At 40.5% G+C, this 16079-nt stretch overlaps 1 protein-coding gene across 3 annotated transcripts; it reads right to left on the bottom strand.

Moving 5' to 3' along the window:
• On the bottom strand, positions 1-12795 carry katnal2 (katanin p60 subunit A-like 2). Of its 3 annotated transcripts, none has more exons than XM_033646477.2 (16): positions 12638-12795; positions 9809-9879; positions 9177-9343; positions 9037-9073; positions 6718-6820; positions 6534-6644; positions 5854-5925; positions 5636-5713; positions 4240-4338; positions 3356-3419; positions 3156-3274; positions 2962-3053; positions 1836-1946; positions 1540-1702; positions 1271-1373; positions 1-1132 (listed from the first exon to the last, which is right to left on the bottom strand). In XM_033646477.2, exons 1-16 carry the CDS (start codon positions 12689-12691, stop codon positions 993-995), a joined length of 1584 nt encoding a protein of 527 aa, XP_033502368.2. In that variant the 5' UTR covers positions 12692-12795; the 3' UTR covers positions 1-992. The 3 variants fall into 3 exon arrangements, with proteins under 3 accessions (XP_033502368.2, XP_033502370.2, XP_033502369.2); XM_033646478.2 differs by having other exon boundaries at positions 2-1132; positions 6534-6632; XM_033646479.2 differs by lacking the exon at positions 4240-4338.
• Positions 12796-16079: the final 3284 nt, after the last annotated feature.

The following is a 16079-nucleotide window of genomic DNA, read 5'->3' as shown; positions in this document are numbered from 1 at the left end:
TATAGTATGTCATCCCAAATCATGAAAAAAAGTCATGGTATAGTATGTCGTCCAAAATCATGAAAAAAAGTCATAGTATAGTATGTCGTCCAAAACCATGAAAAAAGTCATAGTATATATGAGGCAGTGTAAGAAATTTAAGGTTTGGGAAGATTGTTTATTGACCTTCCAGCAGAAGTTATATTGTGTTATGGGGACACATTGAGTTGACTAAGTAATCATGTTTTTGTAATACTAGTGAAACGTCAGTGGTTGAGCCCAAAATGAGTTGAATTAGCAAAGCGCTAATAAAGAGCACAATCTTGCCATGGATTCCGCAGACTGTAACAGCGGGTCAGTTTGTACACAGTAACCAAAACAGTCTTGTAGTGGATGCTGTAATATCACGGCCAAAATACATGAGATACGTTGTTGCTCAACACCTCGGCCGAGGCATGCTCTCAGCAGAGCACATCTATTATAATCAACTGAAGCTGTTACACTAACCACGGAAGCTGTGCTCGCCTGCACTGGTACCGCACTGCTCAATGTTAATATAACGCACTGGTCTATTTCTTCTTCTATAAGCGCGGCCTTGTCGCCCTCCAACAGCTACACAGAGCTAATTAAAAAATGACAATGTGTTCAAAAATAAAAACCAATATTTCTTGTAACAGAAGCAATGTGAAGCAGCAGAGCAACGTTGTGTTTTTACATTTCACATTAAAACAAATCAAGTCAATGCATCCTATGGTTTAAATGCTGCAGGTAATTACTTCACTACCAGTTAATACAGTGTGCGCTTCCAAACCCTGCAGAAACACCTGCATCATTACTTGGCAAAACTCAATACACACATAGTGAGGCTGGCAGCGACCACACACTGCAAAGATGGAGTCAGTGTAGCAGGTGAAAAACCCTGCTTCACTCTGCCTACGTGACGCGACATGACTGTGCCCATGTATTTCAGCCGTCAGTATAAAATTCTTTTCTTACATTAAAACATGCCTCTGTCAGACAGACTCGTACTCTCTCTCCCAGGCTGTGTATCTGTCCATCAGGTTTCGGGCTGAGGGTTTGGTGTGCGTGATGACTTCCAGGAAGTCAGCTGTTGTCACAGTTTCCAGCTGGATGGCGGGCATGTTGGTGTCTCCTGTAAAAAGAATCACAGTGAGTCTACAGTGTTTCATTCAGGCACAGTTAACAGAAAACGCGGTTGATTTGGGGGTTCATCTTCTCTTCTTCTTCTTCTTCTTGTAGGGTGAGTTCATGTGTGTCTGTGTTGTCCTACCGTCCTGATGTGACTCCAGAGCATTAAAGATCTTGCGGACTGGTCTCATGGCGGTCTCCTTACACACCAATCTGATATCAGAGCCAGAGTAACCCTCTGTCCCCTGAAACAGATACAGTCGAGTCAATAGTGATAGCACCACGTTGAGTGACACATTTTTCCAGGACAACAAAACAGATTTGTATCTATATATAAATGTTTAAATACTACAAAATGATTAACACAATTTAAAATGCTTCAAACTGTCTGAATGACTTGCTGTAACACACCTCGGCCAGAGTTTCATAGTCCAGCTCAGTCCGTAGCTCCACACCTCCTGTGGAGCTGAGAGGAGGCAGCCAATGAGAGATCATAGCTTGGCGAGCTGGCGAGGAGGGAAGACTGACCAGGATCCTCTTCTCTAACCTCCTCAGCATGGCATGGTCCAGTTCCCTGAGAGAAAAGCAGGAACGGTTACAATCTGTAGACTGCAGTTTATTCATTGTGCACTTTTAGTCCAATACTACTAAAGAGAAAGTGCTGATGGCCGCTGAGGTTTGTACATATGTGGTGTGGTTTCTGTTACCAAGGCAGGTTGGAGGCAGCCAGTACAAACACCAGGTCCGCTGATCTTGCCAGCCCGTCCATCTGAACCAGAAGCTCAGTCTTCATCCTGCGACTCCCCTCATGCTCTCCTCTGAAAACACACACCAGGCTGCCTTTACATCAAATTTATAATTGACACCACAACTTATCTAATGCTCTTTATTGTGACCTGAGTAAACAGCAACTACAAAATCAACCTTGTCAGTCTTCGCACAGTGTTCTGTAAGCTAAAATATCTCTGGAGGGAGCTCGGAGTAGAGCCGCAGCCCCTTCATGTCAAAAGGGATCAGTTGAGGTGGTTCGAGCATCTGATGAGGATCCTCCTGGGCGCCTCCTGTTAGAGGTTTTCCAGGTATGTCCCACTGGTAGGAGGCCCCGAGGCAGACCCAGAACATGCTGGAGGGATTACATATCTCATCTGGCCTGGGAACACCTTGGGGTCCCCCAGGAGGAGCTGGGAAGCATTGCTGGGTGGATGTTGCCGAAAACATTATCGGTGAGAAATAGGCAACAAAGTGAGAGAATCTTAGTTTTACCATTTTGTCTAACAATAAATACAACTTCACGTGGTGTCAATCACATTTACACACGAAGTCCAAAACTTTCGTCCATCATTCAAATTTTTGGAACAGGTTCGATTTTCTGCGTTTTTTGCATCCGTCAGAGCCTTTAGAGACGTTTGACCAAGAATCAGTGAAGGAAAGATGACCGTGGGACACAGCCGTGACAAGACACAAGCACGGGGCAGAATCATTTCATGACTCGGACAGCTCACTGTCAACAGGTCAGATAGTAATATTCAGGTGGATGATGATGAAGAGGAGGAGGATTTGGAGACAGAGAGGGAGGACAGCTCCGCTCCTTCATGCAGCTGTGGTGCCAAATGAAAAACAGGGAGGGAGTGATGACAGCCAGATAGGTAACTCCAGTGGAGAGAGGCAAAGGGGGAAATGTGTCATTTTATTTAGTCTTGTACTGCACATTTTCACAACAAATAAAATGATAATTGCATCGGAATCAGTGTGCAAGGTTTCTGTGCGTAACAATGTTGATGTCCTATTGCAGGGAGTGGTTGTTCATTTACCACACTTTGTGGTACAGCTCACCCCGTGTTGGTTCCTCTCTGGCTCATCACTGACTCCAGCTCATCCAGGAAGATGGTGGACGGGGCGTGGTACCTGGCCAGCTCAAACAGAACCTGCACACATACAGATACATCCACTTACATAAATCCACCCTTAGAAATGCAAAGTACAGGAGACAATGTAAGATATGTTGCACCTGTTGAAGAGTAACCTACCCTGACCAGTTTCTCAGAGTCTCCTCTCCACTTGCTGATGATGCTGGAGGCTGAAATGTTGAAGAAGGTCGTCTTACACTCTGTAGCTACAGCTTTGGCCAGCAGCGTCTTACCTGTCCCTGTGTGTGTGTGAGTCAGGTGGTCATTACAGAGCATGTCAGTAAGAATTCCTAATTGTTGGAAAGATCTGGAGGTCTCACCTGGGGGGCCATAGAGCAGCAAGCCCTTCCATGGAGACAGGATGCCTGTAAACAGCTGGGGGTACTGTAAAGAGACAGAGAGGGGGAGTCAAATACAAAAACTACAGCACAGACAAACCTTTAGTAAATCACATAATTCGACAGGAAAATATTGTATTGCTCTAAACATAATCTTCCAGCAACAAAGCATGCCCTTCCATTTCTGCAAACCAATCAGACGCTGAGCTGTGTGCAAAGAAAATGGCTCTGCTTGATGTATAGCTGAGTCAGTGCTGCAAATACCACACGCCACAAATTAGTCTGAATTGTAGGTGGCAAACAGAGTCTGAGTCAAATCACCACACTGACCTTATACCCCACAGAATGAATAATAATGAAGACAGAAGTTGGGGATTGTGGGAAGGTGGAGGTACGCTGTTATTCAATAAAACAGGCCAGCAGAACAGAGGAGAGACGCATCAGTCCTCATCTCCGTCTGTAAATGTCAAGAGGATGCAGACAACCTGATTTGTTGTCATCATATCCATGAGAGGGGTCCAGATCATGATGATAGAAATGTGTGTGTCCTCTTATGATGTGTTTGTGTGCTAGGTTTTATTTGTATGCACAATCTCTGTATGCACTGACAAAATTGTATGAATATGGCTGCGTGTATAAATTCTACATGGCACTGCATGTGTGTGTGTTCCTGCTTCCCTGCCTATCTATCCATCTGTGTATGTGTGTGTTACCATATTATCCCAGATATAGATTTAATGTCAGCCTAACAGACTAGCCTGACCCTGCTGCCCTCCGTCTCTTTAAGCCCTTTAAAGGAGATGTATTCAGAATCGAAGACGGGCGACCGCAGCTGAAATACCAGCATGCCCAGGCAGCGGCAGCACCTTAATGGGATAGACGACGGCCTCTTTGACTAATCTCTTTGCGTCCTCCAGGCCGATGATGTCCTCCCACCGCACGTTGGGGCTTTGCAAATAGATGTCCTTTAGGGGTGAACACACACAAACACACAGAGTGAGGGATGCATGTGGAAGATATCAGCTTGAAATAGACACACGCGCATCCTGGTGCGATTAGGCTTGTGTAAGTAGGTGTCCTTTAGAGTGAAACATCAGATAAGAGAAATAGATAGAACCTGGGCCTTCATTAATACAGCAGATCAATCGGTTCACAATGAAGCTCTTCACTGCTCTCTAGTGGACATATTTGGTAGTCCCTACATTACTTGAACCACACTCACCGGCCACTTTATTAGGTACACCTGTTCAACTGCTCATTAACGCAAATAGCTAATCAGCCAATCACGTGGCAGCATCTCTGTGAATTTAGGCATGTAGACATGGTGAAGACGACCTGCTGAAGTTCAAACTGAGCATCAGAATGAGAAAGAAAGATGATTTAAGTGACTTTGAACGTGGCATGGTTGTTGGTGCCAGACGGGCTGGTCTGAGTATTTACTGGGATTTTCACCACAACCATCTCTAGGGTTTACAGAGGATGGTCCCAAAAAGAGAAAATATCCAGTGAGCCAAAATGCCTTGTTGATGCCAGAGGTCAGAGGAGAATGGCCAGACTGGTTCAAGATGATAGAAAGGCAACAGGAAACTGAGGCTACAGTTCACACGGGTTTTCTCACCAAAACTGGACAATAGAAGATTGGAAAAACCACATTCAGATGGAAGCATGGATCCATCCTGCCTTGTATCAACGGTTCAGGCTGCTGCTGGTGGTGTAATGGTGTGGGGGAGATTTTCTGAGCATGCAACCAACTGAGCATGGTTTAAACACCACAGCCTACCTGAGTATTGTTGCTGACCGTGTCCATCCCTTTATGACCACAGTGTACCCATCTTCTGATGGCTACTTCCAGCAGGATAACGCACCATGTCACAAAGCTCACATCATCTCAAACATGACAATGAGTTCACTGTACTCCAATGGCCTCCACAGTCACCAGATCTCAGTCCAATAGAGCACCTTTGGGATGTGGTGGGACGGGAGATTCTCATCATGGATGTGCAGGTGACAAATCTGCAGCAACTGTGTGATGCTATCATGTCAATATGGACCAAAATCTCTGAGGAATGTTTCCAGCACCTTGTTGAATCTGTGCCACCAAGAAATAAGGCAGTTCTGAGGGCAAAAGGGGTCCAACCTGGTGCTAGCAAGGTGTACCTAATAAAGTGGCCTATGAGTGTGTACTTCTTAGATTCAGGAGCCTCTCTACATATTTTGAGCGTGTTTCATGTCTCTCAGTGTATCTGAGTGTGTATGTAGTACCCTGCTGATGACTGCAGCCAGTTCTTTCATCTCACCGCTCATCCCAGAAAAGCCACTGAGAGGCTTCAGCAGCCGCTCCTGCAACACAGCATGTTTGTGCTATTAGTAGCTTTACAATTCTTTAAGTTTGACTGTTCTCATGGATTCTGTGCCACTCAAGTGTTATCAAAATAGCATTTAAATTTAATATTCTTGCATGTTTTACAGACTGTAGTTACCATGTGGTCTAAGTCACTGCCAGCTCCTTTGGCAGTGTCATGGACTGAAACTTTGCCGTCAGTCATCTGGCCCTAAGACAGGCAATATAAGATTTTCACTCATTTAGATGAAGAAAGGCAGAATTAGGGCTGCAAACAGTGGCTGTTGTTTATTTTCTTGATTAATGCATTAGTTGTTTTGTTCATAAAATGTCTGAAAATGGTGAAAAATGATGATCAGTGTTTCCCAGAGTTAAAGATGACGTCCTCAAATGTCTTGTTTTGTCCACAACCCAGAGATATTCAATTTACTGTCACAGAGGAGCAAAGAAACCAGAAAATATTCCCTTATAAGAATCTGTAATCAGAGAATTGAGATTTTTTTCTTCAGTTTGTGTGTACGCTTTGTATTAATGAAGGACTTGGCATCGTCTGCTATTCATGTCTACTTCAAAATATCAAGGTGCTGGTTTAGATAAAGGAAAATCTTAAAGTAAAAAACTAAAGATTAAAACATACTAGTAAATGTGGGAAATCATTTCTGTACAATCATCACAGATGACGGGGAAAATGATGTGATTTGCTGTCCATTGCTAGTCTGACTAGATGAGGGTTAGTATAGAATGAAATGTAAGCAAATAAAACATCCTGAAAAAATAATAATCACCTTCATCTATAAATATCAAGTCACTCCCCAGTACCTTTCTGTTCATGACTGCCTCCCCAGCTGGTCCATTTCTGATGGAGGAAACGTTGAGGCCAAACACTGACGTCTCTGAAGGAACAGAGGAGCCGTTCTCCTGGAAACACAGCTATTAGAACGTCAGAATCATCACCTTTTATATCAATATTCTGATCTTTGCTGTTTTGTGTTTAGTGCTATACATGCGTGTGTGAACTGGCCGCTGTCCTCTTGGCTCCATTTCCTGAATGTGCGCTCTGGCACTGGTTGATTTTGGGGAGAGGCTTTACAGCTGAACAGGGACTCCTGAGGGACACAGAGGAACAGAAGACATCTCAAGTTCTTTAGTTCTCATATGCAAAACTATTACATAGAAACAGTCGTTGGCAATGAAAATGGTAAGTCTCAGGCTCTGTCCAAGAATGCTAACTAGAAGTCCAGTCTTCTGTGGCATGCAAATGTGCAAATGCAACCATTATATATGTCTGGATACGTTCCCCAAACTATTAGAGATACGTCAGATGAGTGTTTCCTAACGATTGCTCTCTGTATGAAGTTTGAGCAGCTACATGTGTACACTAACCCCAGACGAGTACTGCTTTCCCTGAATGTGCATTGTGTTATGAAGTCACAGGCTATTTTTCTGACTATTAAACTTCACTTCCTTTCACTTGATTTTAAGATGTTAGGACAATTGGCCTTTGTGGAATAAATGCCAATCTCACAAAGTTAACAAAGTGAAAAATACTTTGTTTTTCTACCCCATCATTCACATCCACTATAAAATTTACTAAATCTAAGCTACACCCCTCCACCAAGTTTCATTAAAGTCAGGCCGGATGTTTTTCTGTAATCCTGTAGACAAACAGAAACAAACTGAGCTGAAAAAATACCCTCCTTGGTGGAGGTGATTAAAAAGAAAAACAAGATCATGTTGGTAAAAAGAAACTCTATAATTCATGCGTGTGTCCTGTGTCGGACTATGCCTCTGGTGTTTTGGGTTTCCACGAACATACAAGTTGTACCACATTGCACTATAGAGCAATCTGATCCTTCCTGGGTGTCCATAAATTCACATGTTTTGGCCATAAGTGGAGATATGGGATGGGAACCTCCAAACATCAGGCATAAATGTCAAATGCTCCGGCTGTGGAATAGACCTGTGAAGCTGTCGGATCAGAGACTCACTAAATGAATTAATTGGGACACCTCACGCTGTCATCCCTGGGGTTAGGAAATCATTGTTTGAAATTAATATTTTATTTGAACAATTTTTAGCTTACGTGACGTATAATCTAAACAAAAAAAAGATCACTGTGTGCCCAGTTGCACTCAGGGATGTTAGAGACTGGACAGGATCTATGGACATAATTTGTTTGTTGTGTAATTTAGGTGAAGCTGAGAATGAGGTTCACCTCTTGTTTTACTGTCCTGTATATGACGATACAAGGAATGTACTTTCCGGTAAAATTGCCTCTATCTATGTTGATTTATTTTTGGCAGATGATCATGAAAAATTTGAGTTTTGTTTCAGAAAGGGATTTTTTTTTTGCTGAGTTTCTTTGCCATGCCTGGGATAGAAGGCAGGGTATTCTGTTTCTGGACTGAGCAGTTAAATAACATGTACTTTGGATTGTTACTGCAACATCATTGTACTGGTGTCTTGTAAACCCATGAGGGCTGGGTGCATGTAAGTGTGCATGACACAAAATAAAAAAAATCAAATCAATATAAATTACACATGAAAAAACTGAATGGAATATACTGAAGAAATTATGGGAGCTAGCATTGCGAGATTTTTCCCCCCTGAAATTAATCTATCATACATGCACTTTCAAGCACAGCAGACCTTATTCACTACCTCTGTTAGATCAGTCCAATGCTTCGTTAAATACATCATCACAATGTTGTTAATGTTGTGTTATCATGTCATTTATATTTTCAGTATGTATGGACAGTGTATGACTATTAAGTCCTGAACATGAAATAACAAACAGGGTATACGCAGGAATCCTGAGGTTAATTTCAATAACTTTTTAAGACTTTTTCAAGACCTTCCAAAAATACCTTAAGACCTGCTGTCGTTAGCAGCAACGCATCTTTAACTTACTAAACAGCTGTAGTTTGCAATTAAATCTGTGGAGCACAAACATACAACAGAACTCAGATAAGATGAGAAGGATTATTTATTGTCTTTTGCTCCTCTGTTTGGCGCCTGGACGTGTGCCGTCGCGTGATGTCGCACAGGTACGTGCACGGCCCCGAGTGGCACTCTGAGTGTGCCTACCTACACATTGTTGTTTGTAATAGTCGTGAGGAGGAAAATAAATTGTACATTCATGGATACTTTTTGTCAAACCTTGAATGCCAAGAAAATTTAATACTTCATAAAATCGCGATTAAGACTTTTTAATACTTTTTAAGGGCCTTAATTTTCCGACATTTGATTTATCAACTTTTAATACTTTTTAAGACCCCGCGGACACCCTGACAAAGCTGGTGTGAGAGATGGAGAGACTCACCTCTTTACTCCACCACTTCTTGCATTTCTGTTTTCACCTTGACATAAGAAAAAGATTTAATCAGTACATCCCAATAATACAGATAAGCCAATAAGCCAGTTTATCGCACTGAGTCGGAGATATGACTTCAGGTCTCATACCTGGTTCTGCTGTTCTTCTGATAAGTTTGGGATATTTCTGGAACTTGACGTAGTGATAACTCTCGTACTCCATCAGCACCATCTCCAGATCAATGTTGTCACAGACCTCGAACCTCCTCACACCTCCATTAGTCTCCTGGTCCAAGGCCACTGCTGCAGCCACGTAGCTGGTGAATGGACACACACACAACATCTAACAGACATGCACTCACGCTACTTGAAAAGATCAACAAGTAACACAAGGTCAACTACTTTAAGTCTACTGCCTTGTGCTGTGAGCCTGGAGACTTTGATATGATTTAGATTTATTGAGTTGTGTTGATGGATTGCATGTGGCAGATACAGTCAGACACTTTCTGTATCGACACACACATATGGCCTTCTGTGGCTTGTCACAATGGACCAGATATAAACTGGCACAGCCCTTGTGCTTCTGTTGCAACAACTAGTTATTGAAACCTGCAAAATCTCACGTCATTAACAGCTGTCCTGTTTGAAAAATCCTTTGTGTGCAGCAAACAAACCCAACATGCCTTTTTACTCTAAGTAACAAGCTAAATATAAAATATGTACATTTTGACTTAACTACACATCAACCACACGTGTGTCCCAGCACAGAACTTCATACTGACCCTTGCCCCAGCAGGTGGTGGTAAATGAGGCTGAGGAGGCTCTTTCTCCTCATCTCAGTCCTCAGCTCATCCTGTTGGACAACAACACAACACACTCAGCACGGAGACTCAGCAGCAACTCACACACAACTGCTGCAGTAATGTCGACACAACGCAGCATCACTGTACTTTTTACTTCTATTTTGGGGGACATTTAGTAGAGGTAGAGATTAAAATTTAAAATAAATTCTAAAATAAACAGGAAGCCAATGAAGAGCCTTAAAAACCGCAGTAATGTGTTCTCAATGTTTAGTCTTGGTGAGCAGACGTGCTGCTGTATTTTGGATCATCTGAAGTGTGTTTTAAGATTTCTTTGAGAGGCCTGAGAACAAGGCATTACAGTAGTCACGTCTTCTCGAGTCTTCATGTTTTTCACTTGGGGTTCAAAACACATACCTATGATTAGAACCTCAGTTTTGTCCTTGTTTTAGTTCATTTATTCTTGTCCTTTCCTTACTCCTTAAACACTTTATATATTGTATATTTTTAATATTTAGATCTCATGCTTTATTGCAGTGGTTTTCAAACGTTTTATGTCCAAGACACACCAAAGGGTCAGCCAAAATCTCAAGGCACACCTGTGTTTATATGTGCACACAATGGCTTTTATAACGTGTGTTATCCCTCTTATCATGACATAAAAATAAAACAAAATAAAAGCTTTTTTGATACTGTCTACTGGGAGTTTTTTGCTCTTTCTTTTCTGTTAGTGGTAGGTCTTCTTCGCTGGTGCTTGGTTGTAATTTGCTCTGTACAATAAAGTGATCCATCGTCCCACTCATGACCTTCACCTTTTGAATGTTATCATCCCTCACCCTGGCTGCCAATCAGGGCTTTTGATGTGTCACACACATAAAAATAATTCCCACATGTAAATGGCGACAAACAGGTCCCCTGTGAAAGAGCTAGAGTTCATCTCTCTATTAGGAAATCAGTGCACACAACATACTGATTCAGTCATTTTAAAAATTCATTCATAACTTCTTGTATAGGCCCAGCTGAATACTGCAATAATAAGTGTGGTTATCACAAAATCCCACGGCACACCTGGATTGGCATCACAGCACACCAGTGTGCTGCAACACACCATTTCACCATTTGAGAACCACTGCCCGGAGTGTGACCCTGACCAGGGGAACCTACTGGATGATACCTGATTTGTGAAAGTTAATTGTTGTTACTGAAATTTGTGAGCCTGTAATTTGTTGCATTCTCCAGCACAAGAATTTCCTTTGGGATGAAGTTCTATTGAATTAAATGGTTGAGTTTTAGTTTACAAATCAAAAACAAGTTTTCATTTTCATTAGAGTTTTGTGGTGACAGCTCCCTTATTAAATAATCTTCTCTTTCAGTTGAAAAGATGAAGACGTGGTACATTTAAAGTTGTTACTATGAAAAGAAGTACAAAAATCGGAACCATTAATAAAATGAATTCACAACTACCGCGTTTAACGAGTCAAAATGTCTGCCAAATGTCAAACGGTACTATACTGCATTTTGAAAATACCGGTACTTTAAAATTGATTCAATTCATTAATTTAGTTAATTTATTTTAGTCATTTATGCACACAAACACCTTCCTTGTTCCTATTGGAGCACAGATTGCACAAGTGGTGTGTATGACAACACCTGTATCAACATTCGCAGCTGGCGCACGTGAAAAAAGACAAGAGAAAGTCTGCCTCGCAAAGGGAGACAACACGAGACAACACAAACTTGGTGGAACATTTGAGTTACCAAACCGTGACGTCTGTACCGAGGTACTTACCGAACCATGATTTTTTTGGTACCATTACACCCCTACTATTTATTGTTCTAAAGGTTTGTATCCAAAAGGACTTTTCCTTAGGAAAAGTACCGAAGAGTATCGAAAAGTATCGAAATTCATATTGGTATTGGTACTGAAACAAAGATTTTGGTATTGTGACAACACTAATACAGGTATTAGACAGTTAAATTTAATGCTATTTAAGACCCATTCAAGACACCTTTTCACCAAATTTAGGACAGAATTTTGGACAAATCATGTTTTACTTATTGAAGAAAGCACTGCAGGTAAGTAGCACATATGTGGTCTTGTGCAGATTTAAGTGTTATGTAGGAATATTACATAATATTACAGTGTTTTACAGTGAGTTAAGTCAGACATTTTACATACAGGTAAGTGCAAGTATCAAGTAAAATGACTATCAGAAATGTGGACTTTTACATAGAAAGGCTTCACTTGTTTTCACAAAAAGAAAATAAAACAAGGATAAATGAAATTAGATAAAATGTTTGTAGTAGTTAAGACCTCATAAATTCAAGATTATTTAATGACCTTTAAAGCCCTTTAGTTGTAACATTAAATTTAAGACACTGTCAGACTGTTTTGACCTGCAGCAGACACCCTGGATGGGCGGAGACAAATCCCCAGCAGAGGGCGACAGATTGCCACAAACGACAACCACCTGACTGAGTATCCAGGCAACCTGTTGACGCCGATTAATTGTGGCACAGGATGCGTGCAACACCTGCTAGCTTGATTAGCTCACCAGCTAACTGCTAATTGTGACAGCTTGTTAGCTGCTAACCATTTGTCTAACATACGACGACCTGTCCCTGGACACTGGTTATGATTACTGTAACGTTGCCTCTCATATAGGACGGTTTATTTCTCCATAAGCAGAGGTATTTAACGTTACATGCCCCCCTGCCAAGTAGTGCTAGTTAGCTTAAAGTTGTTAGCTTACCAACAGTTGTCCATTAACTCTGCTAGCAGACTCAAAAACCAAACCTGTACTGACTCACCGCTTCCCGGGCTTGATGGGCGACTTTCATAGACTGGTATGAAAGCTCCATCATGACTCTGACAGGTTAGAGACGCAGTGGTTATACTGGCTCAGTTTCCTACAGTCCACCAACTGCTTACTGTGTTCACTGTGTTTCTTTGTGTGTGTGTGTGGTGTCTTGCGGTTTGTCCCTCGGGGCTCCCGTACACACAGGTGTAATGTAACTGTCTTTGATTTCCCTGCACGGGCGGATCATGAGACAATGGGCTCCTGGGCACAGACATGAAAAAGGTCCCACCACCTCTTCTACATACAACAGGAGTGAGACACAGACTTGGTGCTGGCTTTGCATCTTTTTGTTGTTGTTGTTTTGCTTGTTTGTTGTTGTCGGCATCTTTTAAGTGATTTTGTGTCTCTTCTTGGTAACTTTGCGCATCTTTGTGGTTGTTTTGTGTTTCTTTATAGTCAGTTTGTGACTCGAGGGGTACATTTGTTTACACTAGTTTAGTTTATTTAGGTCAATTTCAAACTTATGCAACTCAAATACACACAAGAATGAATGAATGAATAAATAAATAAATAAATAAATAAATCTTAACCAGGGATCTGTCATCCCATTATCTTTTCCAGAATGTTCAAACAGACCTAATCCCATACTCATTTTCTTTAATTTAAAAACATGTTTGACTTTGCAAGTAGGCATTTAGAAAGCTATTTTATTTGATTAATCATATTACTTTTTCCAAAATCGTGTTGTTGTTTTTTTTAATTTATTTTTTAAATAATAATAATAATAATAATAATAATAATAATAATAATAATGATAAGTCATTACTCTTGACGCAGGAATTTTGTATTTTTTATTACAGACAAATAATACTAAGCAAAGCACACATGACAACATGGCATGAAAATATGGTCTAACAAAGAAAAACAAAACAAAAAAAACAAACAAACCACCTGAAGACTTAGACTTATACAGACCAAAGTAAATAAAACAAAGGACATAAAAGTTAGTAGGATCAAATCAGTAATTCAGTGAATGGCAATAATGATAATAGTAAAAATCAATAAATTAAACTCATTTGACAGGTAGAGTGTAATTATAATTCTATATAGTCACTAGAGCTTGACTTTTTAATATTAAACATAAGAAGCTGTTTTTTAAGAAGCAATAATTTTATAGAAAATCTTCAGTCAAAAGATTCTGGAATAAGAATCAATTATTGTTTTATAAACTGTTCTAAAAAAAATTCTAAAAGAAGTTACTCCGACCCTTTGACATATATTTATATGTTTTTGGGTCATTTTGTGTCTTTGTTTTTTATAGCCCTTTGCATGTCTTTGTTGTTGTTTTATATTTATGTAAAGGTCAATTTGAGTCTCTTCAAGGTACATTTGTGTCTTTTTGGTCATTTTGTATCTCTTATTAGTGGTTATGTGTCTCTTTGTAGTTCCTTTGCATCTCCTTGTGGTCATTTTAAGTCTCTTCTTGGTTGATAGGTGTTAATTTGACCACCATTTTGCAGGTAAAGTCCAGGAGGGCCCTGACACTGTGGGCCCAGGGCCTGTCCCCGTTAGACCCATTCAGTAATCCATCCATGTTTCCCTGAATGTTTTTAAATACAAACAGCAGTGGAAATGAGCAAAATACTGCTAAACTTCAACAAAACTGCCAAAGATTTACCAATAAAAAAAAAAATTAAAAAAATAAGATTAATAGAATAAAATAGCTCTCTCAATGCCTACTTACAAAGTCAAACACATTTATAAATTAAAGTATGTGGGGAAACATTCTGGTCAAGACATGTGATGACAGATCCTTGGTTAAGATTTATTTTTAATACTGTAAATTATTTTGTCTAAGAAAAAATATTATGTGACCAGTATTTTTTTTTTACAAGATTTTATTTTAATTTTTCATTATATACAATAAACATCATCATTATCTCTCTCACTTTTCAAACTCAAAAACCAACCATTTAATAACAAAACTATAATTAAACTATAATTAAATAACAGTAACTTCCCTGAATACATTTTTCTTTTCTATGGTTTTCTATGCAGAGTGATATTACACACAGAACTCTAACATTAATGAATGAATAGTATTCTTGTTGTGATATTTTAGTTTAGCTCTTTTATTTAATAAAAAATAAAATTAAACTTCAGCCTCATTTAGGGGTCATATGTTAGTCCTGCTGAGATAATGTAAAAATATTTCTATCCCCAAATATCAAGCGATGTGATACTGAATGTGTCCACTAGAGAGCAGGGTAGAGCTTTGCTGTGAGCAAATTAAAGCTTTGTAATAATGAAGGCCCAGGTCTTCTTTGTGTTTCCTTTATCTGATGTCTAAGTGACACCAATTTATGCAGCCTAACTGCACGAGAGTGTGTGTGGAGTGTTTGTGTATGCACACACACAGACTGGCTTTTTACTAGTGTGACTGTGAATCTTGTTTTGCATTATTTTGTATTCTTTATATCCATCCCTTTGTGTGTTTGTGTGTGTGTTCACCCCTAAAGAATATCTATTTGCACAGCCCCAACATGCAGTGGGAGGACATCATCGACCTGGAACACACCGAGCGATTAGTCAAAGAGGCTGCCATCTATCCCATTAAGGTGCTGCCGCTGCCTGGGCATGCTGGTATTTTAGCGCAGGTCGCCCAGCTTCGATTCTGAATACATCTCCTTTAAAGGGCTTAAAGGGATGGAGGGCAGCGGGGTCAGGCTAGTCTGTTAGGCTGACATTAAATCTATACGTGGGGTAATATGGTAACATACACATACACAGATGGATAGATAGGCAGGGAGGAAGGAAGCCACATGTGCTATGGCATGTAGGATGTGCTCTAAGGCATGCACACTCACACACTTCCACCACTATGTGCACACACACATACACAGAGACAAGCAAACACACACACTTCTATCATCATCACCTGGACCTCTCTCATGGATATGATGACAACAAATCAGGTTGTCTGCATCCTCTTGACATTTACAGACGAAGATGAGGACTGATGCGTCTCTCCTCTGTTCTGCTGGCCTGTTTTATTGAATAACACCATCTGTTCACGCAGCATCTCTCCACCTACCCACAATCTCTAATCTCATCTCTATTTTATTAACTCTCGGGAGTATATAAGGTCAGTTTTGTTATTTCACTCAGCTTGTGTTTACCACCCAAAATTACCTGTTGTTGTTTTGCCGGAACAAAGGCACCTTAAATGGATCACTCTGTACAGATGAACTGATCTAAATTTAAGGGTTTGGTACTAAAGCTGCGCTATGTGAAAAGCATCCTGAGATAACTTTTGTTATGATTCGGCGCTATATAAATAAAACCAAATTGAATCTTGATTCAGGGTTGTCCCTTGTCACCGATCCTGTTTGTGTTATTCATGGGCAGAATCTCAAGCCGCAGCTGGGGGGAAGAAGGGGTCCAGTTTGGGG

Source organism: Epinephelus lanceolatus, chromosome 19 (assembly GCF_041903045.1).
Source record: "Epinephelus lanceolatus isolate andai-2023 chromosome 19, ASM4190304v1, whole genome shotgun sequence".
NCBI lineage: Eukaryota > Metazoa > Chordata > Actinopteri > Perciformes > Serranidae > Epinephelus > Epinephelus lanceolatus.
This window is presented reverse-complemented; position numbering and strand designations above follow the sequence as displayed.